Here is a 27,541-nt window from a genome sequence, read left to right on the forward strand (position 1 = left end):
CTCTATTTGGATGTCCTTTAAGTATCAAAACCTAAGTCCCAAACCTTACTTTTTGATCTTTCCTCAAACTTGTTTCTCTTACTTCTCAGTAAATGGCAGATCCCTCCTTCCAGTTATTCAGGCCAAACTTTGACTTCTCATATCCTCCATCCAGATTTTCCCCGCATGCAGTCAGCTCAACCTTCAGATTATATTCAAACGTGTACCAATCCTCACTGCCTTCACTGCTATCACACTGCCCTTTACATTCTGCTCTCAACACTGCAGAGGACAGTGACCTTTACACCTTGACTCAGAGCATGATGCTCCCCTGCCAGAACTACCTGAGTCAAAGCCACAGCTCCCACAATTGCCTACAAAGCCCCAGAAGTCTGCTCCATCAGTTCTTTGTTCAGTGCCTTCTCCTAGAAGACTAGCCTGCTGTATTTAAAATAAACATCCACCCTCACATTTATCCCCCATTTTGTCAATAGAACATATCAACCACTCCGATACTATTTTCTTATTCATTTCTTACCTGTCTCTGTATTAGACTAGAAGTTCTAGGAAGGCAAGGGCCTCTGTTTGGTTCACAGGCCTGGCTACTCTCTGGCACTCGAGAGATACTCCTTGCACAAAGGAGTGAGGCAGACTAACCACTTGTGATTAGATGAGAGACTGATTTTTATTCCTGCTTTATACTTCCAATTTTACAGCTTTTTAAATTGAAATTGGGGAAAAACCCTTTGAAATAAAGGGAAAAACAGCAATTATACAATGTAAAGATTAAAGAGAAATGGGGAAATGGTTTATTTTTTATACCTTTTAATTCAGTAGTTCATATTCAAGTGGTTTCAATTTATTTGGAAAATATTCAAGTAGGTTGAAACATTCTGACAACAGTGTGCTATCTTCCCTTTTTAGTGAGCTTTGAAAAGGTGAGGATACAAAGGGATATAGGGACATTCCACCATCATACCTGTTCTCTAGAGGTTTGCAGATAACTTCTTCAGCCAAAGTATTTTCCCTAGCATTTTGCTCTCCCTTGTAATCTAAGTTTCTATATTCCTCAAAAATATTGGTAGCATTTAATTCTCTAATATCTTTGGCATTGATTCCATTTAGATTGGAATTTCATGTAGTGAAATATTGATCAGATTTCGTGCAGTCTAATGATGTTCAGTCTAAGTTGGCACCAAATTTGACATTCATGGCGTGTGGATAGATTGATAAATATGACATTTCTTATAGTGACCCTATACCATTAGAAAATGTGATTAACTCATTTGCTAATGCTTCAGTGAAAAGAAAGGACATTCTTTTAAGTAGGCATATGTTGGTTATTTTAAATTCTTATTTGAAATATCCCCCAAATATAGGTATGTATGGTTAATCTTTTTCCTTTTCTATTTTCTCTTTCTGCCCTTTGCCAGCATTACTTAGAGCCTCCAGTAAAACTGAGTGAAGCTCTAGAAACATATGGACTTAAGACTGAAGATTTTTTTGTCTTGAAGCATGGAGAATCAAGGTACCTAAAAACCGATGATGAAAACTTTGAATAAATATGAGCACAGGAGCTTTTAGTAAAAAAGACATCATCTGATACAAATTTGAAAAGACTAAGAAATTAATGAATATTATTTTTTATATTTGGAAATAACTTCTGCAAGTTTTTTTTATGTAATAACTTGCTTACTCTAATACATTGCTATTTCATTTAAACAAAGACGAGTTCAGGTATGGGTCATTTAAATAATAAATTGGCTAATGTCAATTTTAAATCTCATTTCAATGGTATAAGCATTGAATGGGATTTTTTTTTTACTAAAACATTATACTTTATGTATAGAATTTTCTGAAGTTATGAAAAACTGATTTGAAAGATTCATTTCTGTTCTATTCTTGAGGGCCTTCTTCACAGGTGATCAAGGCTGTCTGCATACCTGGATGTTTTCAGAGTCCTGCTCACATAAACATATCTTTTACATGCATATTAGAGTAGTGGTGAAATTGACTCCCACATGCTTATAGTAGTTCTTGCTCTACTAAGATTTAGCTTACATGCCAAATATTAATTAAGTGATATATATTTTTCAGCATAAAAACAAGTTGCCATTTTTAAAGACTTAATTTTTGAAAGAGGGGAACAGTATATTCTATTGCATGTCTACAGTCCCCAAATCAAAAGCCCTATGAGTTGGACAAAGGAAGAGTGTAATTATGAGACTATGATTTATGAAAATTTCTATTTTTAATCTAAAAGTCAGACCCACTAAGCACAAATATAGCTGCAAGGAAACAATATTTTATGAAGATAAATGCAGATCTCAAATGTTAGTATACCATGCAATTTGAATTAAATTTTATTCTCTCCATACACTCATTTTTTCTTGGTTTCTTAGTTCTAATTCTAAATACATCAATAAGATTTATAAACATTTTATGTTTTACATGATTCAGATGTCTTATATTTTTATATTAAATGATCCCAAAGCACAATTTTACTTTTATTAAGCCAGTGTGGAATACTAATGGTAAAAAAAGAGAAAGAGATGGGAATCACCCGACCTGAGCTTTTAGTCCCACGAGGGCTCTGCGGTCACTTGATTACTCTGAACCTTCGTGAGGTAGAGAGCTGAGTAGATACATTTGGAGGCCCATTCTAGCTTCTTGATCCATAAGCTCAGTGAAATAAACTTTATTCATAGCAAATTATCAAAATAGGTTTTCTGTACCCAATTCTACCCAGGCAGTGCTCTACAGCACATATATATGCATGCGCCATGTCAGCCACTTAATTCCGTCATGGATTGTCTGTGTACCCTGAAACAAGTCACCTCTGCTCACTGTGCCTCAGTTTCCTCATGTGCAACAAGAGGAGAATTTTGACCTACCTCCCCAAAATGTGAATAAATAGTAAAGTGATTTTTTTAAAAAGCACTTTGAAAATGTAAGTGAAAAAATGATTTCTTACGGTACCACTGCCTAATACTGATAGACAGATGTGAAAACTGAAAATAGGCTAATGCTTTTGATAATGTGTTATTCCTGTTGCCGATTTAAGCATATATATTAGGACACTAAATATTGAGGACTAGCAACATTATCTCACTCGTTTTGTAAAATTTGGAGTCAAAATAAATGTAAATGATCTTTGACAAAATTTAGCATTTTTATCCACAAAGATCAAGGAGAAATGTATATATAGTATGTGTGTATACAATGTATGTGAATGTATGTGATTTGAGGGCACTCAAGCACAAAAAAATTTCCCATACAATAAATGTTCAGGACAAAAAGTGAACAGGCGTAAAAGTTTTCACTTCAGAGGAACATTTAACAAGCAGATGTGAATCCGGACGTTAGGTGGGCTTTGGGGCGTACTGCCCCATACCAGCCAGAGTTGGTCACCTTCCTTGCTGTTGCATGCTGAATTGAAAATTCATCTCTTACCTCTGCTCTACGGAGCAAGCCAAGTACATCTTGCTAAATTTCTTGTCCGTAAATGGCCTTAACATTATTTTTGTATTCACATGTACCATGTGAGGGCCTCTATGCCCTTTAAATTATGCAACTGTTCCACTTAATTGGACCTGCCTCATTTTTCTAGGCTGCCTCACAAGCTTTAATTTTTAATTACCATTCATATTCTTTCTACTTTTACATTTTATCATTAAGAGGTACATCAAGCTTCATCTCTCCTTATAGAATCTCACTATTGGGTGGTTCTTCCCATTTTATTTTTCACTTATTTACATTTTGAAGGGTTTATGTGCAAAGTGAAAAAAAAGTTTTGAAAAATAGGAAGTCGGTTTCCTCCATTCAGTCTAATATATGTTGTAATATTTTTTAATGTCTTATCCTCCACGTCAATTTCATTTTCCTCTCTGATTAGCCAGCATCGATAGCAATATGTGAAATCTTACTGGAGTTTCCCTTTCTCCTACGGGAACTGAGGAACATGTTGATATTCCTCATTGCCCAACAGGATGGAACCGTCAATTAGGAGGAATCCCACTTAATAAAGATCAGCTTGTGCATTTTCATTATGTCATTCTCTCTGGGTAGTTAAAAATGACTCCCCCTTTTCTGTAGCATTTTGACATTTCACACTCAGTGCTCTGATCGCCAGGAAATGTGGTTATTTATTCAAACTAATAATAGAGGAAAAGAAGAGTTTTAGAATCCAATGCTGCTAAAAGCACATTGAAACCAAATCCTGGTTTTTAATGTGTGCACATTTTGAATACATGTTTTCATTAAACAAGGAGGCAGATTTAAAAAATTGTTATAAAGAAATGGACTGTTCAGGGAATACTTGTGTTTGCATCACTAATAAAAGTATTATTCTTAGCCATCATATGTGCATTACTACTATAGCTAATTGGGAATTCACATGTTTCATCTTAATACTAAATCCTTTTTCTACTGTAAAAATATTTGTTCCAAGTTTGATTTCTGTATCAGGATAACCCTGAAAATATAAATTTTTCTGTTTGAGGATTTGTGACTTCCTATGGAAATCCATGTTTTTACAAATGAAATTTAAAGTACTCTTGAAGCTTCGCCTTAAATACATGAGTAGGAAAGCTTCTGCTTGCATCTGGTTTACTTAATACTAAGCATGGTGGTGTTATGAACTTGAATATTATAAAATCTGGCTGAATTCAAATACATCAATAAATTGTTATAGTAGCTTATGGAATAAAAATAATATTAAATAGCTGAGAAATTTTCATATATTGTAATTTTAGTCAAGTAAAATATGGGTGAAAATTAATGAATAAAGTACTATCAATTAAGGGGAGAAAATATAACCTTGTGAATTATTTTTTCTTTTTTATTTAAAAAATTATTATAAAATTTATGCCACAATAAAAAATTCAAACAGTAGAAGAAGGTATACATAGCGAAGTAATTTTCTTACTCCCCAATTCTACTCCCGGGAGTCTGATTATCATTCCAGAAGTGTTCTATCCATAGATAAGCATAAATATTTTTTATTTAAAAAGCACATCCATAGTTCATAGGTGTCTTTCCACATTAGTACATTTAGAATTGCTTCGTTATTTTAAGACTAGATAACTGATTTAACCAATTCCTACAGATGCACATTTTGAATGATCTCAGTATTTTATACATAGCATCCTTACATACTAGCACATTGAATGGGAGTGGGTGAGTACTTGGAAACATTTCTCCTTAACATTTACAACATTCATTGACTAGAATAGATTCTAATGATGAGAACAGACTTTTGAAAGCAGTACGGCTAGGCTGGCAGGTGGACTGGAGAGCTCAGAATCTCACTGCTACTAAAAGAACAAGGTCATTCCTATGGCAGTTCTGAAACAACTAGTTAATCAACTAATGCTCTCAAATCACAGGAAACAAGGGTAGCTTACACATAATAAGGTCACTGTCATTTCACGTAGAGAAAATAATTGACATATTTCAGCAAATAGCAAATAAAAAGAAATAACTGTTTCAGAACAAGCTGTTATATTCATTTGGTATCAATAGAATGGTCCAAAATAAACCACAAGACCATGGCAAGGTATAGCTGTGTAAATGATGAAATGTGATATTTACTGTTTAAATTCAGCAGCTAAAAGAATCCCTTTGGAAGGAAGAAGAAAACTAAATTCTGCACATTACTTCCAGACTGCATTTCCCTGGAAAAACAGGACCAACCAGTTAGAATTTGGGTATTACTGTTACCTTTTCCTTCACATCTGCATCATGGTGATTAAGTAAATCTCTCATTTTCTGGGCACATTCTTCTCCATATAACAGGAAAAACAGTGAACCTTTAGTGAAAGTAGACTGACTAGCTAAATGGCCTTCCTTTTTGAGGCAGTTATTTATATTCTGAAATAATGTAAGAGCTCGAAGAAGAATCTCCTTTGCTGTGTGGCCATCATAAAGGGAAAGGAATGACGAATCCACCTGCAATAGGAAACAGTGAGTATTATTTTAATATATGAAAACATTTTTCATGCATTTTTTTACATTTTAAAACTGCATTGAGTACATTTAAAAAATCTTGTCCTAAAAGATTATCCCTAAGATTGTATAACATAAATGAAATCTTATGCACCCCCACACTGTATACTAATGGAAAAGAGGTTTTGTGTTTTTGCTGAAAAATAGTTATTTCCTTGGAATCCCAGAATGGACTCATTAGGGAAAACACCCATTTCCTTTTTAAGCTTCATCATAGTCTTCATAGGAACTCATTAATTCACCAAACATTTATGGCACACCCACACTGCATGGATGAGCAGATGAATTCAATACGGTCCCTTTTCCACAGGGGCTGGGGTCCATTCTGTCTCCACACCGCCTTTGCTTCCTCAACACTTGTCATCGCTTTTCATTCTCTTGTTCGTTTGTTACGTATTTGTCTCTCTTCCAGCACCATCAGCTCCATGCGGACAAGCACCATGTTCTACTGTACTCGGGTGTATCATGGTACTTAGCCCAGCATCTGGCACATGCTGGGGACTAATTAAATATTAGTGTTTCATGTAGTAAGATATATGAGAACACAAACAGGTCAAGTAGAAAAGATGTGATGACGTAATTTCCCCAACTGGGTAGACAAAAATTAAAATTTATTTTTGCTAGGGAGAACGTCTCAAAAATGATTTTTTTAAAAAGTAAAATATGCTCATTACAAAAAATTTAGGAAAATGCGTCTAGGCGAAAAGACCTCCCCCCCAAAAAAAGAAACCCCACAACCTCTACCACACAGTATTGCTCCTCAGAACTGAATGTGTTCCCTCTGCCACCCCTAATTCACATGTTGACGCCCCAGTCCCCAATGTGATGGTATTGGAGGTGGGACCTTTGGGAGGTGATTAGGTTTAGAGATGAGGTCATGAGGGTGGAACCCTAGGATGTCCTTCTCAAGTGAGGAGATAGTGAAAAGGCAGCAGGCTGCAAACTCTGATGTGGGCCCTTACGGGAGCCCAATTTGCCAGCACACTGATCTTGGATTTCCCAGCCTCCAAACTGTGAAAAACATATTTCTGTTGTTTAAGCCAAAAAAAAAAAACAACACAAAACACTCCTACGATAATCCCTGTTAACATTTTAAAAGGGATAAATCTATCCACATCTACCTGTCGAAATCTATATATTTGTATATTTATTTACAAAACAAATATGTAAGCTATTTACTTGGGCACCAAGCAGTCCTTCTGTCATGGCTGGATTTTCAGACAAATTCAAAAGCAGTTTCAAAACTTGAACCTGAAATAAGAATAATATTGGTTTATTTCAGACTAGCAAGCATGAATTTTCTCTCCCTGTCCACTTACCACGTCCACAGTTTAAAGTCCTACCTATGCTTCAAGGTCTGGCTCAAATTCTCTCTACTCCATGGAGGAGTCTCAATTCATCTTACGTAAAAAGGGTGTAAAAGGGGTGTCTCTCTCTCGATGCTTATTCTCTCTCTGTCTTGACACTGATAACATTTGGCACCACTCTCAGAGCACTTACCACACAGCAGTGTTATTTTCCAATGACATCGTTAGGGAGATAGGGAGAATATTGTGAAATGTTTTCAATATCCACCCCCCACCCACATGCATACCTAATACATGGTAAGCTTAACATAGGTTACATACATGATCTTTATTATGATTACTGTTAGATGAAATAAGATCTTTGGAACAAAAAAGGAATCTCAAAGCTCAGTTTATTTAAGTATGAAAAATTCTGAAGTTCGGTTACCAAGACTAAAATAACAAACAATATGGCCCTTTTTAGTAGGTTGCAATGAATCTTTAAACTTACCTTTTTTATGTGAAAAACATTTTACAATCATTTAAATAGGCAGTGCTATAAATAGTCAGCAAACCAATGTTAACTTATAGCTGGGTTGCTAAAATATCAGCATTCTAATCAGTTATAACTGAAAAGTTAGTGATCAAAACATTCAAATAGAATTCCTACTTTAAAAGCAAAGGTCAGGGCCGGCCGAGTGGCGCGGTGGTTAAGAACTGGCTTGGGACGCCAGAGGGCCCCGGTTCGGATCCCACATATGAGGACCAGTGACACTGCCCTCCACAGCTAAGATGCTGAACAACAGCTCAACCTGGAGCTGGGCTGCCCTGAGTCGCAGGCGATGGCATAGGCTGCAGCCCCTGTGGCAGTGGGTTGCCATGGGCTACCGTATGTAGCGAGCAGCCGCAGTGAGCGGCCGTCCAGAAGCCGGCGACTGATCTGCCTCGCCTGGGAAGAGCGCAATGATGGTGCCAACTTGGGCCAGTGAAGCAACGTCCTCCACAACTAGACTGAAGAACAAAACGACAGCAACTTGTCTGTTCCCCTTCCCCCAATTCCCCAGCACTGTTTCTATCCCCCCAGTTTCCCAATAAAAATCTTTAAAAAAAAAAAAAAAAGCAAAGGTCATGTAAGACTGTACTTTCTACAAGGCCTTGAAATTACAGAAAGGAGCGGGGAAGGGTTCTGAAGTCAGCAAAATGTGTCCTTCACTAGACCTGGGAAGGAACTTCCCGATGTTTATTTTATAAAACTTGGATCATAAAGGCATTATGTGTTTACTATAGAACATTAAGGAAAAAAAAAAAAAAAAGACAGGCACAAAGGAAAAGGATATTTACCCCTATTTCCATGACTAGAAATGATGACTATTAGATAGTTTTGGTATTTTTCTCTGGTCTTTACCTACCCTATATACTCACCTATTCCTTTGATCATGTTGTACATGCTAATTTGTTCATTGAGGAGGAGGATATATGGCTTTGCTTAATTTATTTTTTAATCAAATTTAATTTTTTAAATAAAATGAATAAATGGTCATGATGTATTTCAAACAATGCAGAAGGGAAGACGGTAAAAACAAACACCGCCATCCTGTCTGCCCGTCCCACTCCCCAGTGGAAGCCATGGGTAACAGTTTCATGTGTATGCAGGGATCATGTTTTTCAAACAGACATCCTCTATACATTAGTCTCTAAGGTAAAAGTAAAGATGACTTCTGACCTTTCTTGAGCGCACTCCCTGGAGCCACTATCAGATCTGGTCTGGCCTGACTGGCGGCCAGCAACACCGAGAGTAAATGCTAGGAATAAACACTTGTCTCCAATGTCAATCAAGTTTTGCTTACGAAAACAGGGCCAAGAGTTCTGAAAAAGGATGGTCCCAAACCTATGAAATAATCCTGGATGAAGTCAGTAGAATCTAACAGGCCCACTAGTGTCAGCAAGGGCAGGTTTACAACCAGGGAATAGTCACAGCAATAGCTGTTTAATATCCTGAACTAAAATTCATGTTGCTGTACTCTGCAGAAGGGAGGTAAACGTGAAAAAATATATATAAAGTTAGAGTACAATTACAGATTACACAGCTATATGTATTTTGGTTTGAAACCACATTGTTCTCTCTTTCTTATCACATGTGCCACCTTGTGGCGACTCCAAGGTATTTCTTTTAAGCCATTAGTTTTCTTCACTCTCAACTGCAGATGTGGCAAACACAAGGTTTATTTACATTAATCTCCCACTACTATTTGTATTTAGTTGTGAATCAGTGTTGTACCCACAAGGATATTATAATACAGTGAGACCACTTATTAAAAATAAGATTTTAAAATGTCATCTTGGTGGTTATGTACTAAGAAAATATATAAAATGGACACATTTTCCCACTTACCAATGGATTACTATCCAAGAGTTGATTTGCAAGTTGGAATTTTAAACTCATTTTTTTATGGAGAAACAATGTTATAATTGGTTAGCTTCCCAGACAGACCAAGAAAGCAAATTTTCTATCCCAGAAATACCACACTAGGCAATGTAATGGAAAAACAAAAATAGAACGTACTATTGTGGTGTGAGTCACCTTTAAAGTCATAAAATATATTGAAATGTAGACCATGTGTGAGACAGATCTATACAGCCCGAGGACAGACTCTGCTGGCTCTGAACTCAGCGCTCCTCTGAGGTTTTGGGTAAAGCAGCTGCAGAGGCAGAGAGATTTTTCCTACAGCTGCAACACCATGGGCGAGAGGGGAGGGAGAGTTCCATGGGAACTCGGGCTGGAGGTCACCCTGCTCCACTGGAGAGAGGATGGCGGCATGCGTTTTGGAAATTGCCTAATGAATGGAGCAATACTGTTAAAATATTGCTAATATGATGATTACATTTACCCTTGAATGCCTTATTTGTATCAGATCCAAGTTAGTTTGGCTACTGGAAATGTGGAAAGCCCATATAAAAACATCTTAGAACGAATTTTAAAAGGACTATTGTGAGGTTCTCCTGTACTTACAATTTGATAACCTCAGAAATAACCAGTGGCAATGAGTATTTGGAGTCTGGCTTCGCGTTTGGTCCTCCTAAAATGCTTGTCCATTTCTCACTCAACTGTGCCAGAGAAAGGAGACCAGTAGAGTGAAACACTGGATCAACCCAACTAATCAGAAACTTTGATTAGCCTACCTTCTGTTTTTATGCTATTTCTTGAAAAATGGCACTTGATAAGAATGCACACTAATATGAAGGGTTGCTCAAATAACTTTCATAGGGTATCTCCTGAGATCCTTAATTCAGCTCAATCTGTTGCCTCCTACGTCTTCATAAGAGGTCAAAATGAAGCAGAGATCCAATACTACAACTTTATTTTCCAACCAATAATGGCTGAGTCAACAAAATGTTTTGTTAACCCTAAGGTAAGCAAAAATTAACCAGCACTATCACTCAAAGATTCCATTTACTCACAATGTTCCTATATCTGATGGGGGGTGGGGGAGAAGTCAGCTACTTCACTTCAGTAAAAGGTAAACTGCTTTGCAGAAAACCAAATGAATTCCAATCTACGAATAAGTGAAGTAGATAGTTTTCACAAGTTAATTTTGAAATTCAGTATTAGGATAAAAACAATTTACTTTCCTTGGACCTATGTAAGGGTTTTTAATAAACTTTAAACTTTCTCTTTTTTGAGACCTATAAATTCATTTCCAATCTTATAAGCTTGATGCAATATCTCTTCATACGTCAAGTAATAACCACTTCTTTTGTACCTTGGTGCTTCCATTTCCTGTCAGCAACACTTGGAACAGGTCTGTAATGTAGCTGATAAGCATGTGTTGGTGGTCGTTGGTAACTGTCATGTTGGTTAACAATCTCAGTCCAGCCAGCTGCACGGGGGAGTTCAGGGGACCAGAGAAGACATCCTCACAGACTTGATTAACATATACCTGGAAGCAGGGGGGGAAAAAGTGAGCATCTTAGAATCTCCAAAATTTTTCTATTAAACAGTAACTTTTCTACACAGTGGAGCATGGGAACTGTTCAGGATGAGACTGGCTCCTCAGAAAAGAGTTTGGTGACTTTCTTTTAAAGCTGCCTTCATTAATGCCAGGCACTGTGCCGGGCATTTTATAAATATACCCCACTTAATCTACAACTGTAATGAAGCGGGTGTTATTATGGCCAGTTTACAGAAAAGGACTCTAATGTCTTCAAGGAGCTTGGATTCCTTGCCCAGTATAAGTCACCAGTACAGGACCAGTGTGCAATTCCTGAGGCCATGATCTTAACACCAGTGGCCTCTCCCTCATTAGGGGCCTCCCACCTCAGTCTCCCTTACTGTGTCAACTGGTCTGGGCACACCAGCATTAAGGAGAAACATGTGACGCCACTTTGTATCATGTAAGCACCTTACCAGTAGGGTCTAGTAATTACATCAAGTTAGAAGTGAAGGATGTCGGGGGGGGACGGACGGACGGACGGACGGGGGACGGGACACGACAACAAAGTGAAAAGAAAGGAATTTTTCTTTATAGAGTTAGTCCTATTAAAAAGTAAGCAGAGGGCCAACTGGGTGGCTCAGTTGGTTAGAGCATGAGCTCTGAGCAACGGGGTTGCTGGTTTGATTCCCACATGGGCCAGTGATGCTGCACCCGAGCTGAGCTGCCGCTGAGCTGGTGAGAGCGCATCCTCTTAACAAGGTTGCTGGTCTGACTCCTGCATGGGATGGTGGGCTGCGTCCCACCCCCCCGACCCACCCAGCCCCGCAACGAGATTGAAAGCAACGACTGGACTTGGACTTGGAGCTGAGCTTGCACCCTCCACAATTAAGACTGAAGGACAACAACTTGACTTGGAGCTGATGGGTCCTGGAAAAAGACAATGTTCCTTCTCCAACACTGTTCCCTTCCCCAATTCCCCAATAAAATCTTAAAAAAAAAAAAAAAAGATGAAAACGATGTGAAATTAAAAAAAATAAGTAAGCAGAGGCAAAACTATATTTAGCCCAAGGTTCTTTTTTACCTAGGTGTGTGTATATTAACTACTCCTTCATAATACAGAGGGTGTCAAAAAAATATATCTACACATTTTAAGAAAGGAAAAAAACTTTTAAAATTGAAATACTCAATATATACTGATAACAAAAGATGAATACAAGTCAGGTTTGACTTCTACAATTACAAGAGTTGCTCAAAGTGGTTACCATCATCATCCAGACACTTCTGATTATGGCGAACTACTGCTTGAGCAACAGTGACCGAAGTCTCTGCTTATATGCATTTTTGGGCACACTTGGTATTAACCACCACTGGCAAAAAGTAACACAATGCAGGCAATACTATTTACACATGAGAGAACTAAACCCAGTACGATGGACAGTTTTCTGAAACTTATTTTCTACGGCCACAATCTTTCCACCTTGGAAAAATTGTCTTGCAGATAATTGGTATTCACCTAACTAAATCTGAACTCCACCAAAAGTTCTAACAGGTAAGAAAAATTTCCTAATACAAACAAAATGCTAAGAAATTATAGATTGTTTCATTAGCCAATATTTTTTTTTTCACCTTAAATATAATTTTTATTTGGAAAAAAAGTGGAGTGATGCAGGACAGGGTAGCCCTGCTGGGGGTGAGCGGTGTCACAGTCCCGGAGTCAGGATGATGGGAGTCATGTCCTGAAGGGCAGAGGACGCTGTACTGTGGTGAGGGAGGTGGGGGTCACCATCCCAGGGATGAGAGGCATAGTGGTCCAGGGTGAGGGGACCAGGGGTCATGGTCCCGGCCATGGCACCACCTCCTCAGGTCGCAGTGGGGACCAGCCAGTATTAACTCTTAAAAAATATCCAAATGATCCATGTTACCATAATAAGAAAAGTAATGGCAGTAAAGCAAAGAAAGATTAAATATTTAATCTGGTTTCAAGATCTAAATGATAGTTACAAGTCAACTGGTTCTCTCTGGTCACTATTTTATGACACGTGTATCCTTTTAAAAAAACAGCATTTCCTTAACTCTTTATAAATCATGTATTTTCATAAGATTTCTGTTGTCTTTCAAAGCATTTCCTAAAATGTGTTGAGCATTTACATCCCTATTATCTCTGAATTTTTTCACCATTTCAATTCAAGCAGCAAGGTTACCAAATGGGCCAGCTGAGTTATTCCTGGAGATGGGTCTACCTCACCCGGTTCCTTCTCTTGGAATTCCCTCCTCCCCACTCTACCTATAGAAACCTTCGACATTCTTAAGAGCCAGGTCACACGCTACCTGTTACCAGCACTTCTGGATGCGATGTCCCCTTTCTATATACTCAAGAATGTTTCACTTATATTTTTCCTTAAAGTACTTCATCATGCTCTGCCTTGAATTATAACTACTTACGGACTTGCCTTATTTCTCCTTCTAGCTTTCTTAAAAAAAGTTAATCATGTTCATTTCTAAACTCTGTACCACAGAGCAGGAACTCAATAAATGCTGAATTAACATAATTTCCTAATTTATTGTATCTTTCTGTTGATATTATCTGACTCTGGCCTGTTTCCTTTATCACATTTGGATTCAACTGAACCCCAAATTCAAAAAAGTTCACTGCATCTTTTATTGGCTAGCTCAGGTCCCTCTCTTCTCTGTGTTATTCTCCAATAAAAAATGGGCTGAGGACATGAATAGACGTTTTTCCAAAGAAGACATGGAAGTGGTCAACAGTTTCATGAAAGCATGCTCAACATCACTATTCAGGGAAATGCAATTCACTAACACAATGAGACATCATCTCATGCCCATTAGAAGGGCTATTATCAAAAAGACAAGAGATAACAAGTGTTGGCAAGGATGTGGAAAAAAGGAACCCTCATTCACTATTGGTGGGAATGTAAATTGGTATAGTGACTATGGTAAATAGTATGGAGGTACCTCAAGAAATTAAAAATAGAACTACCATATGTTCCAGCAACCCCATTTCTGGGTATATAGATCTGAAGGCAATGAAATCACTATCTCAAAGAGATATCTGCACCCCCATGTTCACTGCAGCATTACTCATAATAACCAAGACAGAGAATCAACCTAAGTGTCTGTGGATGGTTGAATGGATAAGGTGTGATATACACAATGGGATATTATTCAACCATAAAAAAGAAGGAAATCCTGCTATTTACAACAACATGGATAGACCTTGGGGACATTATGCTAACTGAAATAAGTCAGACAGAGAAAGACAAATACTCAATGATCTCATTTATATAGAGAATCTAAAAAAGCCAAACTCATACAAACAGAGTAATATGGTTAATTGCCAGGGGCTGGGGGATGGGGGAAATGGAGCCATATTTGTCCAAAGGTACAAATTTAAAGTTATTAAGATGAGCAAGTTCTGGGATCTAATGTACACCAGGGTACCTCTAGTTAATAATACTGTATTATATACTTGAAAGTTGCTAGAAGACTAGATCTTAAATGTTCTCACCACAGGGAAAAAACAGGTGGTAATTATGTGAGGTGATGGAGGTGTTAGTGAATTTTGCCATATATACGAGTATGTGTATCCAATCATTACCTTAAACTCACACAATGTTACATATCATTTACATCTCAACAAAGCTGGGAAAAAATTAAGGAAATTCTTGGCCATAAAGTTATGGCCTACTAAAATTTCATCACTTTTTTATTTTCTCTTTCATTTATAGATGTTACACATTTGTGATTTTAGATAACTTACCTTTATCTTGATTTGATTTTCAACATTCACACTAAGGTTATTCAGTGCATTTAAAGCTTTCTCTTTAATACTGTGGTTGGGATCATTGATTTTGCTTCCAACGACTGGAATACCACCCAATTCACGAATAACGACCTAAAGGGAAAACACAGGACCATAACTTCAATATGCACCTCTCTTCATTGAATTCTTTGCATCCAAATAAAAATGAGTCTTTGGAAATACCTGTCCTATATACTATCTATAATTCCTATTCTTTAAAAAACATTACTATCCATAATATAGGTAAAGAAAGTAAAATTAAGATATGTAATTATTTAAACTATAGCATGGCAATACACAATAAAGATTTTCAGGATTATTATAATGATCTCAAACAATTTACAAACAAAATTATTTTACTTTGAGATTAGTTATATGACTTTTATATTACATACAAATTTGGAAAAGTATTATGATTTAGAATACTAAAGCAGTGTTTGCTAAAATGTATTCTTTGGAACACTAATCCTTCGAGATGTTAACAGATATTCATTCCATTTAAAAAAAGGGAAATTTCATGGTGAAGTTGAGAAACTTAGGGGATAACAAATTAAACATATTTCTTTATTGTGATGCATTAATGCCCATGTGCACAGAGAATCTCCAAGGGGGTGTATTGAATATAGTATAGCTAACACTTGAACAACATGGGTTTGAACTACATGAGTCCATTTATATGTGGATTTTTTTCAATAAATAATATAAATGTATATTCTCTTATAATTTCCTTACTAACTTTCTTTTCTTTAGCTTACTTTAATTGTAAGAATACAGTACATATATAACACACAAAGTATGTGTTAATCGATTGTATGTTATTGGTGTGGCTTCCATCAACAGTAGGCTATTAGTAGTTAAGTTTTTGGGGAGTCAGAAATTATACATGGATTTGAGTGTGCAGGGGTTGGCATTCCCAACTCCTGCGTTGTTCAAGAGTCAAGTGTATTTCTATGAACTGTACACAAAAAGAGGGTCTTTTTTCAGTGTCTGGAGTAGAAGGAACACCTATAAACATCTTGAAAAATTGGAGTTCCACAGTTTGAACAACAGTGTCAAAATTTTCAAAGTAAATATAACCTGAAGATTTCTCAGTCGACTGCAATACTATGTTACTATGTACCTTTGGCCCCAACATTGAAAGACACATCAATTGCTTTAATTCTTATTAAAAAAATAAGCTGAAAATGACTACTGTCAGGCTAAGACTAGATGCTCTATCAGAATAGAAGAAAAAGTATTTTGCCATCATTCACTTTTTAACCAACAGCCCAATACACCACTCTGTTAAGGGTGGGCATAGCACTGAGAGAAGAAAAACTTTCCCTCTGCAACTCTAGGTTCTGGTTCTTCCCAAGGACTCATGGTTACTAGAAAACAGCTTTTGTTTTTGTTTTTTTTTTACACTGGACTGGTAAAGCAGATCAAGGCACTAACTCCCATTGTCCAATAAAGTACTTATTCACAGTGGCTACTGACCCACTTTGAGTACAGTTTGTTTCAGAGGGATATAAAACTGTGGCATCAAAAAGACCCCAATACAGGCATGCTAATAAGTAGTCATCATCTGTTGTTTTGTTTGCCAGGCACCTCCTCTATCCCTGTGGGACTGCTGGTCCACTGTGTTCACATCCACCCTGCCGTTGGGCTCAGGATGCTCCTGTGAGCCAGGCCTTGCTAATCGTGGTCCACGGTGCCTCCCTCAGCAACTGATCCAAAGGATTGGCACTTGATTCTAGCACAGCAACTCCACCTTCTGGGTTATGAGCTACAGGGATGAAGGCTTGAGAGGCCAGTGGCTTTCTTTCTCTCCCAGTAATTTCAGGGGACCTCTTTGTGGGCAGATACACAAAAAGAAGCAGGGGTAAGCAAAGCCAAAAGACAGAGGAAGAGAGGGCTCTGATAACACTTTTTGTAACCTTGAACTGTATTCACTTGTGCCTGAAACTAATGCTATTCTTGAATGTCCAACTTAACAGCTCAATATTTTTCCTTTTTGGTTTAAAATAATTTAAGCTGGATTTATCGCTTTCAACTGAAAGAATGTGAGCAAAACACAGACATTCTTTATATTTTGTTATAAATCTCTACAGCTTTACAGAAAACCTTGCCATACAGAGAAAACTGGACTGAAATAAAGTATAAATTGAAAATTTTGCATTCATGACAATGTTAACAAAGGGCATTAGCTGAAAATAATTGCAAAAAATTTTCTACTCTTTCTCATGGTGGCAGGGAGAAGAGAACATTCAAATTAAGCTCTTTAGCCTTGGTGTTAAGTCTCTACTTGTAGAAGCTGTTTCCATTGGCTAGTGCTTGTCAGAGTGGTCCAGGGCCCCCCTACATCAGTGGAAAGTATGCACTTAAATGTCAGATGCTTTCATTGTTCTGCCCAATTTTAAGTACTTAAAAAGGCCATGCAATGCTAAGTATTAATTAGATATAGGCATTACGAATGTGATATCTGTGACCAACTTCCTAGGGATCTAGAAACCTATTAATAGTCACATTACTATTAGGCTTCACTTTTCAGAAGTAAACAAACCTTCGTGAGGTATAAGCAGCCACATTGTGGAGATGAGGAAACTGAGGCTCTGGGAGGTGACTGCCGCAGGTCACAATCACTGCTGGTGTGCGAGCAGGAGGAGCCTGTCGGCTGAGACCGGGGTACTTACTTGGTTAGCTGAAAAGGCTGCATTGTTACCCAGGGTGACCAGAGCTCTTTCGATAATTACAGGATCCTCAGTCGACTCAAGCAGGTAAAGGAGTTTCTGAAGTTGTTCAGCATTTAGGACATCATCATATGAACCATTGGTTAAGTCTTCTGCATAAGAAGAAAATTATTTAAAGTTCACCTAAAATCAATATGAGATTTAAAAGAATTTTAAAACAGTATTGAATGCATACTCTGATACCAGGCACAGTGTTAAGAACTTTATATGCTTTATCTCATTTAATCCTCAAGTAACCCTAGGAAGAAGATACTATTATACTTCTCAATTTACATATGGGAACCTGAGGCTTACAGACATTAAGGAATTAGTCACTTGGTATTTTCTTTCAGGAAGACACTGCATGCAAATAACATATACCCCTAACGCCAACTGCATTTTCTGTTGCTTTTGAAAATCAGGTACACCCATCCAATGAAACACTTGCCTATAGGAATAGGATTTACATTAAACAAACTTCTCTGATCCCAATTTTAAAAGCATCTCAGGCAGAGGAAAAGTTATGGGAGTGTTTCAGGTATGGCATTTTTGTTTGGTTTATATGAATAAAGCATTGATGACTGGGATGCTAGAATGATAGTCTTGCCGGGGGTGATGACAAAAGAAAAGCTGTTATTTTGAATAAAAGTTATAATAGTCAAATGCTGGGTCTGCTCAGTGACTTTTAGAATTTATAGCTCTAACCTTTAAAAAAAATCCTTTTTACAGAAATCACCACAGGAAAAACAGAAACCCTTTTTCTGTTATAAACATAGAACATGATTCCTTAAAAGTAAAACTATGATTATAGGTCAGACAGTATTCACAGTACATGGCTGGGTGTGTGGGGCGGGTAGGTGGACAGCAGAAGGTTATACAATGATAGGTACTGTATGATGTCACATCTGTACTTTTTCTTTTTAAAAATATATACCCAATTATTATAAGTGGCGATCTTTGGGTGCTGGCATAAGAAGTAACTTTTATTTTATACCCTATGCTAATGAGTACTTTCTGAATTTTTCAAACAATAAACGTGTATTATTGCTATAATTAAAATAATTATGAATACTGCTTAAAGAAGAATCAGAAAAAAATATGAAGGAAAAGGTTAAGTATAGATTATGGGAACAGATATGTGATATGATGTCCCAAAGAAGCCAAATAAAAAATCAACTGTCAGGAAAATCTAAAAGCTAAACAGTCAGCAGATTCTCACTCCCAAGTCTTATAATCAGGATCTCTGGGCCCCTGAAACCACTACTTGCCTCATTTACACCTTATAAAACAGGGTTTCACCTAAAGAATACTTGAAAAGATAAACCAAAGAAGGACAAAAACACAGATGTTTAGAATGGAAAGAATGCTGGGGTTCATCCAAACCTCTCATTTTACACACCAGGAAACTGAAGCCAGATTCACTTAAAGATTTGCCTAAAGTCGCACAGGAATTGGTAGCAGAGACCACAGAAATGAAAACACAAAGCTGTAGCCAAGTCACTAACCTCTTTTTGGGTCTCTGTTTTCTCATCTGTAAAATAAAAGGGTTGATCTAAGACTATAACTGGTTCTAAACGTTCCTACACAACTCTGAAGTTGTGTGATTTTCTACATAAACATATGGCAGAAATATGATAAATTTAACTTATCCATACTTCTAAGACATTTCAAAATCCTATTACTTCCTTATACATTTTTCCACAAAGCCATTAAAAAAAATTTTATAGACATGTAAATTATAAATAGTCAAAATTTTATAGGGAAAAATGTTAAATCACAGACTTTTCACTTGAAGGGAGGAAGTGCAATGTGTTTGTTTAAAATAAGCCAGCCCTAAGGTGACAGACTGTCTAGCTCTAATTCTAGCCAAGCTACTTAACCAAAGCTGACACTTAACCTCTCTAAGCCTCAGTTTCTTCATCAATTAAATGGGAATTAATAGTGTCTGCCTCAAAGAATTTTTGTGCCTAGAATATTGTGAAGGCCTTGAATATTTTCATTATTTTTTTTATTAAGAGGACACACAGCTGGTTAATAACAAAACTGGCTTTAGAATCCAGACATTTTCACTCCCAATCTATTACTCTTCTCCCTACAAGACCACTCTTAATCTATTAAAATGATGAGCCTCATTTAAATTTTGTCAATAAATCTTAACTTCTCTGCTTGAATTTTTAATAAAAACCACACATTACGTTTTCAGAAAAGAAATAAACCTAAAACTCTTCAACACGTTGCAGCGGTTCTCAACCTGTGGGTCACGACCCCTTTGGGGGTCGAACGACCCTTTCACAGGGGTCGCCTAAGACCATCGGAAAACAAAAAGATATTTACATAACAGTAGCAAAATTACAGTTATAGAGTAGCAACGAAAATAATTTGATGGCTGGGGGTCACCACAACATGAGGAACTGTATTAAGGGGTCGCGGCATTAGGAAGGTTGAGAACTGCTGCTTCAGAGGATGGTGATCACCTAATACCCACCTTTTCCACTGGTGAATTTTTGAACTATTACACAAGTGAGGCAAACACGTGTGTCCTAGTTCTCCACTTAGCTTTGTACCAATAAGACTGTGAAAGAATTTTAGGTTCTGTGGTTCACCATCTCAAGTAAACTGAGGAGAAATTACACCTCTCAAAGGAAATGAAAAGTGACTACCAAATAATAACAGATTAATTTCAAGATAATTGTCATAGTACAGCATCATTCCAACCAAGAACACAATATGCTTTCCTGTTTATGATAGTCTCATGTCCTTTATTAAAATTGTCTTCATAAAGGCTTCTTGCTAGATGTATTCTTAAATTTTTTATAGCTATCATGAATGAGATCTTTTCAAATTTCTGAATTTGTTATTGCTTATATACAAAAAACTATTGATTTGGGTATATTTATCTTGCATTCGCGTTACTTTATTAAACTCTTATTGCTTCTAAAAGTTATTCAGTTCTCTTGGATTTTTCCAAATAAATCATTATGTCACCTGTCACCTACTAATTATAAATTTATCTCCTTTCCAATATTTATGCATTTTTCCTTGTCTTATCAAGCTAGCTATGACTCCAGGATAATGGTGAAGAGTAGCTGTCACGGCAGGCACCCTTCTCTTGTTCTTGAATTTAGTTAAGATTCTACTCGTGTTTCACCATTAAATATGTTTGCTTTTTGATGGATGCTCTTTATCAACTTAAGAACATTTCCTTCTATTTATTCCTAACTTGCTGCAAGTTTTTGTCAGAAATGATAACATTCAAATGTTTTATTATGAAGTTATCATGTTTTTGCTTTTAATCTAATAATGCAATAAATTACATTAATATATTTCCCAATATAAATCCTCCTTATATGTCCATTTGGCCTTGGTATATTATTACTTTCATCCCCGGATGGATTTGATTTGTTAATATTTAAGATTTTTACATCTTTGTTCATAATTGAGAAAGACTTATAGTCTTTTTGTGCTATCTATCCTTGTCAGGTTTTGCTATTAGGTTGGTGAATGAATTGCAACTGTGTCCTTATATTTTTCAATGCTCTCAAACAGTCTTAACAGTATAGGAATTACAAATTTCTTAAACTTTAAGGCAAAGAAAAGATCATCCAGTTCTGGTTCAAGGTGGGGATGTAGGAAGATACTGAATTCACCTCCTCCCACAGACACACCGAATCTACAGCTACATGAGGGGACAACTCCCTCTGAAATAAATCCAGAAACTGAGTGACTCCTACACCATTGGGCAAATGAGAAAAAAACCACACTGAAACAGGTAAAGAGGCTGAGAGACAATCTCACCATAACCCCCACCCTTGCTGCAGTGATACACAATTGGGAAGGAATTTACAACTCCCAGTTTTCCCCAGAGGAGTGAAGGGTTTGGATACTACATCCTGTGCCCCAATTTTTAAGACTACCACCCGAGAAATGGGCCCCCAAAACATCTAGCTTTGAAAGCCAATGAGGTATGTGTCCACAAGACCCACAAGGCTATCGCGAATTAAGAGACAGTTATTAATGGCTGGAGCAGACCCACTATGGCTAACACCGCAGGGCCCAGCAGAGGCAGTGCACTGATACCAGCTTTTCCCTGAAAGAGGTCTATTTGCTCATCTAAATAGCTGTGGCCTGAGGAGCAGGCTTCAATTTAACATACAATGGGAGCCTAAATTAGTACAAGGGAGGAGATAAAGACTAGAGCAGAAATAAATGAAACAGAGACTAAAAGGGGGGAAACTCTTCCAAACTCATTTTATGAAGCCAGCATCACCCTGATACCAAAACCAGACATAAGAGAAGAAAATGATAGGCTAACATCCCTGATAAGCATAGATGCAAAAATCTCAACAAAATATAGCAAACAATACACTGAAAGGATCATACACCATGATCAAGTGGGATTTATCCTTGAGATGCAAAGGTGGTTCAACATCCTCAAATCAATGTGATACACCATAGTAAGAGATGAAAGACAAAAATCATGATCATCTCACTAGGTGTAGAAAAAGCAGTTGACAGTACTCAACATCCATTCATGAGAAAAACTCTCAACACAGTGAGTATAAAGGGAATGTGCCTCAATGTAATAAAGTCCAGCTATGACAAGCCATACTCAATGGTGAAAAACCAAAAGCTTTTCCTCTAAGTTCATGAACAAGACAAAGATACCCAGTCTTGCTACTTTCATTCAATGTAGTACTGGAAGTCCTAGCCAGGGCAATTAGGCAAGAAAAGGAAATAAAAGCATCCAGATCAGAAAAAAAGAAAAACTCACAGATAACATGATATTGTATACCGAAAACCCTAACAACTCCACCAAAAAACTGTTAGGATACAAAAATCAATATAAAAAAACCAACTGCATTTCTATACATTAATAAATTATCAGAAAGAAATTAAGAAAATCCTATTTACAGATGCATCAAAAAGAATACCTATGAATCAATTTAATTAAGGAGGTGAAAGACTTGTATAGTGCAAACTATAAGACACTCAAGAAAGAAAATGAAGATGACACTAGTAAATGGAACGATATTTCATGCTCATAAATTGGAAGAATTAATATTACTAAAATGTCCACATCACCAAAGCAATCTACAGATTCAATGTAATCCCTATCAAAATTCCAATGGCACTTTTTCATAGAAATAGAACAAACTATTCTAAAATTTGTATGGAACCACAAAAGATGTCAAGTAGCCAAATCAATCTTGACAAAGAAGAACAAAGCTGGTTGCATCACACGTCCTGATTTCAAAATAAACTACAAAGCTACAGAAATCAAAACAGTATGGTATTGGCGTAAAACAGAGGCACAGATTAATGGAACAGAATTGAAAACCCAGAAATAAACCCACACATCTGGTCAATTAATTTACGACCAAGGAGCGAAAAATATACAATGGGGAAAGGAAAGCCTCTTCAATAAATGATGTTGGGAAAATTAGCCACATGCAAAAGATTGAAACTGGACCACTATCTTAAACCATAAACAAAAATAAACTCATAATGGATTGAAGTCTTGAACATAAGACCTGAAGCCATATAACTCCTAGTAGAAACGTAGGTGGTAAGCTCCTTAACATAGGTCTTGGTATGATATTTTGGACTTGACAACAAAAGCGAAATAAGTGGAATTACATCAACCTAAAAAACTTCTGAGAAAATATTTGCAAATCATGTATCTGATAAGGGGTTAATATTTAAAATACAGAAAGAACTCAAACAATCTGATTAAAAAATGGGCCGAGGATCCAAATAGACATTTTTCCAAAGACAGAAATGTGACCAACAGATATATGAAAAAGTGCTGAACGTCACTAAGCATCAGGGAAATGCAAATCAAAAGCACAATGAGCTATTATCACCTCCCACTTGTCAGAATGTCTATCATCAATAAGACATGAGATAATGAGTGTTCATGAGGATGTAGAAAAAAGGGAACTCTTGTGCACTGTTGGTGGAATGTAAATTGGTACAGACACTATGGAAAACAATGAAGATTCCTCAAAAAATTAAAAATAGAACTACCATATATGATCTAGCAATTTTACTTCTGGGTGTTATCTGAAGAAAACAAAATCACTATCTCAAAAAGATATCTGCACCCCCATGCTCATTATTTACAATAGCCAAGATAAGGAAACAATCTATGTTCATCATTGGATGAATGGATAAAGAAAAAGTTTATATTTATATATATATATATATTTCAGTCATAAAAAAGGATATCTTGTTATATGTGACACAACATGGGTGGACCTTGAGGGTATTATGCTAAGTGAAATAAGCTAGACAAATACCGTATGATTTCCCTTATTCGTAGAATCTAAAAACAAACAAACAAAAAACCACTCAGATACAGAGAATAGATTGTTGATTGGTATTGGTGGTGGGGGTTGGGAGGGTGGTATGGCTCCATGTACATAAAAAGGGTGAAGGTGATCAAAAGGTACAAGCTTCAGGTTATAAGATAAGTCTTGGGGATGTAATGTACAGCTTGGTGTGACTACAGTTAACAATACTGTATTACATAGTTGAAAGCTGCTAAGAGAATGTAACTTAAAAATTCTGGGCACAAGAAAAAAACTGTGTGTGGTAATGGATGCCAATTAAACTTATTGTGGTGATCATTTTGCAATATATACATATATCAAATCATTATCTTGTTCACCTAAAACGAAAGAATGTTATATCAATTATATCTCAATCTAAAAAAAGATCATCCTCTGAAATCCAGAATGATTCTGACAAAATGAGTTACTTATCAATCTTTTCCAAAGATAAAGGTGTAGCTTCAGGAAGAAGGGACTGTGAGCAACTTAATCTGTAAGCTGCATGACCTAAGGTATTGGTGATGTGAGGAACTGGTAAAATCAAATGCAACATTTTTCTGTCTTTTTCAGTATAAGTGAGAAGGTATCTGAGTTCAGGCCACCTGACCGCTTGCTTACTTATACAGAAACATTCTCTGAAATAAAGACAACAAATTAGGCTTTGTAAGTAAGGGTAAATGCAAATCTTAAAAAAAAAAAAAAAAAGGATTTTTCCCTTGTCCCAAAAGGGAAAGAACCGAACCCCCACTCCCTTGGAGCATTTCCTTGAGCAAACTTGTAATTGTAATTCCTTTGTCTGTCTCTTTGATATAAATATACATTTTTTAAAAAAGATTTTATTGGTGAATTGGGGGAGGGGAACAGTGTTGGGAAATTGGGGAAGGGGAACAGCCAAGTTGTTGTCCTTCAATCTTAGTTGTGGAGGGCGCAGCTAGCTCAGCTCCAAGTCCAGTTGCCATCTGGCCATCCATTAGCAGCTCATGGCTGCTCAGCTCAAGGTGCTGTGTTCAAGCTTAGTTGCGGGTGGGTGTAGCCCATCATCCCATGTGGGAGTCTAACCGGCAACCTTGTCAGGAGCACGTGCTCTCACCAGCTGAGCCATCCTGCCACCTGTTGGCAGCTCAGCAGCAGCTCAGCTTGGGCACAGCTCACTGGCCCATGTGGGAATCAAACCGGCGACCCTGTTGCTCAGACCTCGTGCTCTTAACCAACTGAGCCAGCCACTTGGCCAGCCCTAAATATATTGGGTTGTCGGAAAAGTCATGACATTTTTTCTCTATGTTTTTCGTTGCAAAAATGTGTCATGACTTTTTCGACAACCCAATACATCTTTTTAAAACTTAAATAAGCCTCAACCCAAGGAAGTCTTTCTTAGGGGCTTTGGGATCATTTGCTTGAAATATTAAGGAAGATCGAGCTATCTCCTTGTCTCTGAGTTTAGACTTGGCATCTGGCTCCATGTTATAACCACCTGTTTATCATAGAGATACTGAGAAGTCTTATTTTCCCTCTGGATAAGGGCAATTAGCTAACATAAATAGCCATCCCAACTAACAGTGAACTTAAGGTGAACTATGTGTATAGTGAATGGTGCTGTCAAGTCCTCTTAAGGACAAGTTTACCTTGAGAACATGTAGGATGAAATAGGTTACATCCGCCTGGGCACATAAAGGGGTGAGAACTCTGTGTTTACAATCCTGTTACCCGATTGCCTGTGATGGGTGTAGCAATCTGGTTTAATGCTCATTCCATAATAAAGCTATTTAGTTCTTTTGTACATCTGTAGAGAGGAGTTTCTTAGTTGGCAGGAGATTTTATTTTTATTTATTTCCCTAACAACTTCCATGACCTGAAATATACATCCCGAACATTCAACGAATTGTTTGAATCCTGAATGCACCTATCAACTTCTGGGCAGAGAAACCTAATCCTGTACTTGTCCGCCAGGAGGTGTCCCCTATGCAGACAACTGTTCCATTTTGAAATAGCTGTATCTACCTCTATCTCCAGCATCTCTCTGCAACTTAGTATATATACATGGACCTTGGTGACTTCAAGGTACCTCCCCTCTCAGAGGCTGGGCAGAGTCTAGGCAGAACTGCCCCTCTGACGTCCTTCCTTCCAAGGTAACTGCACGGAGAATTTCATCTACTGCTCCAGGCCCCACCACACCCGGTCCACAGCCAGGGAATCCCTTTGGTAACACGAAGGTCGGGAGCAAGCTTTAACGTGAGAGGCAATCAACCGCTTTTGAGAAACCTAATCCTCAGCTGTGACGCCGGACTCAGGTAGGAAAGTCTGGTCAATTTTGTTATCCCAGAACTTTGAACAAAGAAGTGGAGGCAGGGAAGCGGCTCAGAACCCCACACCCACCCAATCAAGTGGACAAGCGGCCCGCTATACCTGGACCTCCCTTCCTCCTCGGGCTCGGCTCCTTGTTTCACTCAGAACACAGGCAAGCCACGAGCGCCTGTGGCGTCTTCGACCCCCACCCCTGGGGTCCCCCTGTCCCCGCCCACCTGCTGAACACCCCGCGTCCTCACCTGCAGATTGCGATGGACGGAGCCGAAGCCGGTGGCCGCCTCGCCGCTGGCCCCGCATCAGCCTGTAAATGCAGTAGCAGGCACCGGCCCCGAGGACCAGGCCCGCCGCCACCCAGCCCGCCTCCCGGGCGCCGCCCATGCTGCCGCTGGGGCCTGGGCGCAGCGTGGGGCCTGGAGCCGGAGGCTCGTGTAGGCCGGTGCGGGGGTCTCCGAGGCCAGCGGGAACAGCCGCCGCCCGAGCTGGATGGAGCCCGCCAGCCCCAGGAGAAAGGAAATGGGAGTCTGAGCTCCGCCTCCCGGAAACAGCCCTGCTAAGACTGAAAACCGCCCACTCTGGCCCCGACCCGCGCCGGCGGCTCCCCCCAGGTGGGGCGAGGGGCCTGCAGAGGAGAGCCGGACTCCGTGAAGAGCTGCACACACACTGCGCTCCCCGAGGGGACACACAGGAACTGAACCGCCGGGAGGCGGGCTTCCCCGCACTTCCTCCCAAGCCCACTCCGCTGGGGCCGCAGGGCCGCCATTCTCCAGGCTCCGCCGGCGTGGGGGCGCTGGGCTACTGTGCGCCCCGCCCCTCCCCGCCCCGCCCCGCGGTTGCCGGGGCAACACCGGGACGCGCCAGCCCGGAGTCCTGGCTGCGCCCTGGCTGAGCCGGGAGTGGAGAGCAGGCCCGGAGCGCAGTTAAAGTGGGACCTCTTGCCATGGCCTCGCTACGCAGTGCCAGCCCCAAGCTGAGAAACTATTTCGGGGAGAACTACATTCCTCAGGTCTGCGAGGTACTGGAGCCATTTGGCGGCGGACTTAGGAGAGGGAGGAATCGGAAGGGATTTCCCAGCGGAGGGGCTAGGGCTTGTTGGGGAGAGGGAGTGGAGGGACGGACGAGCGGAAGGAGAGAGGATGATGTCAGCCTCGGACGAGTCGGCAGTCTGGGCTGAAGA

General features: G+C 38.6%; 3 protein-coding genes across 9 annotated transcripts in view; 2 read left to right on the plus strand and 1 right to left on the minus strand.

Annotated features, from left to right (window-relative positions):
• The window catches only part of NAPEPLD (N-acyl phosphatidylethanolamine phospholipase D), a 95,678-nt gene extending 90,971 nt beyond the window's left edge, over positions 1–4,707 (plus strand). For all 6 annotated transcript variants that reach the window (XM_019655119.1, XM_019655113.1, XM_019655116.1 and 3 more), the window contains exon 5: positions 1,413–4,707. In XM_019655119.1, the coding sequence (XP_019510664.1) occupies positions 1,413–1,541 (129 nt within the window). In that variant the 3' untranslated portion in view covers positions 1,542–4,707. The remainder of the gene's footprint in view (positions 1–1,412) is intronic.
• A 254-nt stretch (positions 4,708–4,961) lies between these two features.
• On the minus strand, positions 4,962–27,011 carry ARMC10 (armadillo repeat containing 10). The gene is made up of 6 exons (XM_019655129.1): positions 26,607–27,011; positions 17,696–17,844; positions 14,982–15,116; positions 11,033–11,209; positions 7,165–7,236; positions 4,962–5,928 (listed from the first exon to the last, which is right to left on the minus strand). Exons 1-6 carry the CDS (start codon positions 26,743–26,745, stop codon positions 5,677–5,679), a joined length of 924 nt encoding a protein of 307 aa, XP_019510674.1. The 5' UTR covers positions 26,746–27,011; the 3' UTR covers positions 4,962–5,676.
• A 233-nt stretch (positions 27,012–27,244) lies between these two features.
• FBXL13 (F-box and leucine rich repeat protein 13) overlaps positions 27,245–27,541 on the plus strand; it is a 226,515-nt gene continuing 226,218 nt past the window's right edge. For both annotated transcript variants that reach the window (XM_019655131.1, XM_019655130.1), the window contains exon 1: positions 27,245–27,379. In XM_019655131.1, the coding sequence (XP_019510676.1) occupies positions 27,305–27,379 (75 nt within the window). In that variant the 5' untranslated portion in view covers positions 27,245–27,304. The remainder of the gene's footprint in view (positions 27,380–27,541) is intronic.

The sequence above is a fragment of the Hipposideros armiger genome, unplaced genomic scaffold, assembly GCF_001890085.2.
Source record: "Hipposideros armiger isolate ML-2016 unplaced genomic scaffold, ASM189008v1 scaffold_236, whole genome shotgun sequence".
NCBI classification, from domain to species: Eukaryota; Metazoa; Chordata; class Mammalia; order Chiroptera; family Hipposideridae; genus Hipposideros; species Hipposideros armiger.

Bases quoted from the DNA above. Each gene is read 5' to 3' on its own strand.
- ARMC10 (XM_019655129.1), bottom strand. From the start codon at position 26,745: ATGGGCGGCGCCCGGGAGGCGGGCTGGGTGGCGGCGGGCCTGGTCCTC. The intron at 11,210-14,981 runs GTAAGTTATCTA...CCCTGCTTCCAG, and splicing joins AAAATCAAATCAAGATAAAG to GTATATGTTAATCAAGTCTG. The intron at 5,929-7,164 runs GTAAATAGCTTA...TTCCTATTGCAG, and splicing joins AAGGACTGCTTGGTGCCCAA to GTGGATTCGTCATTCCTTTC.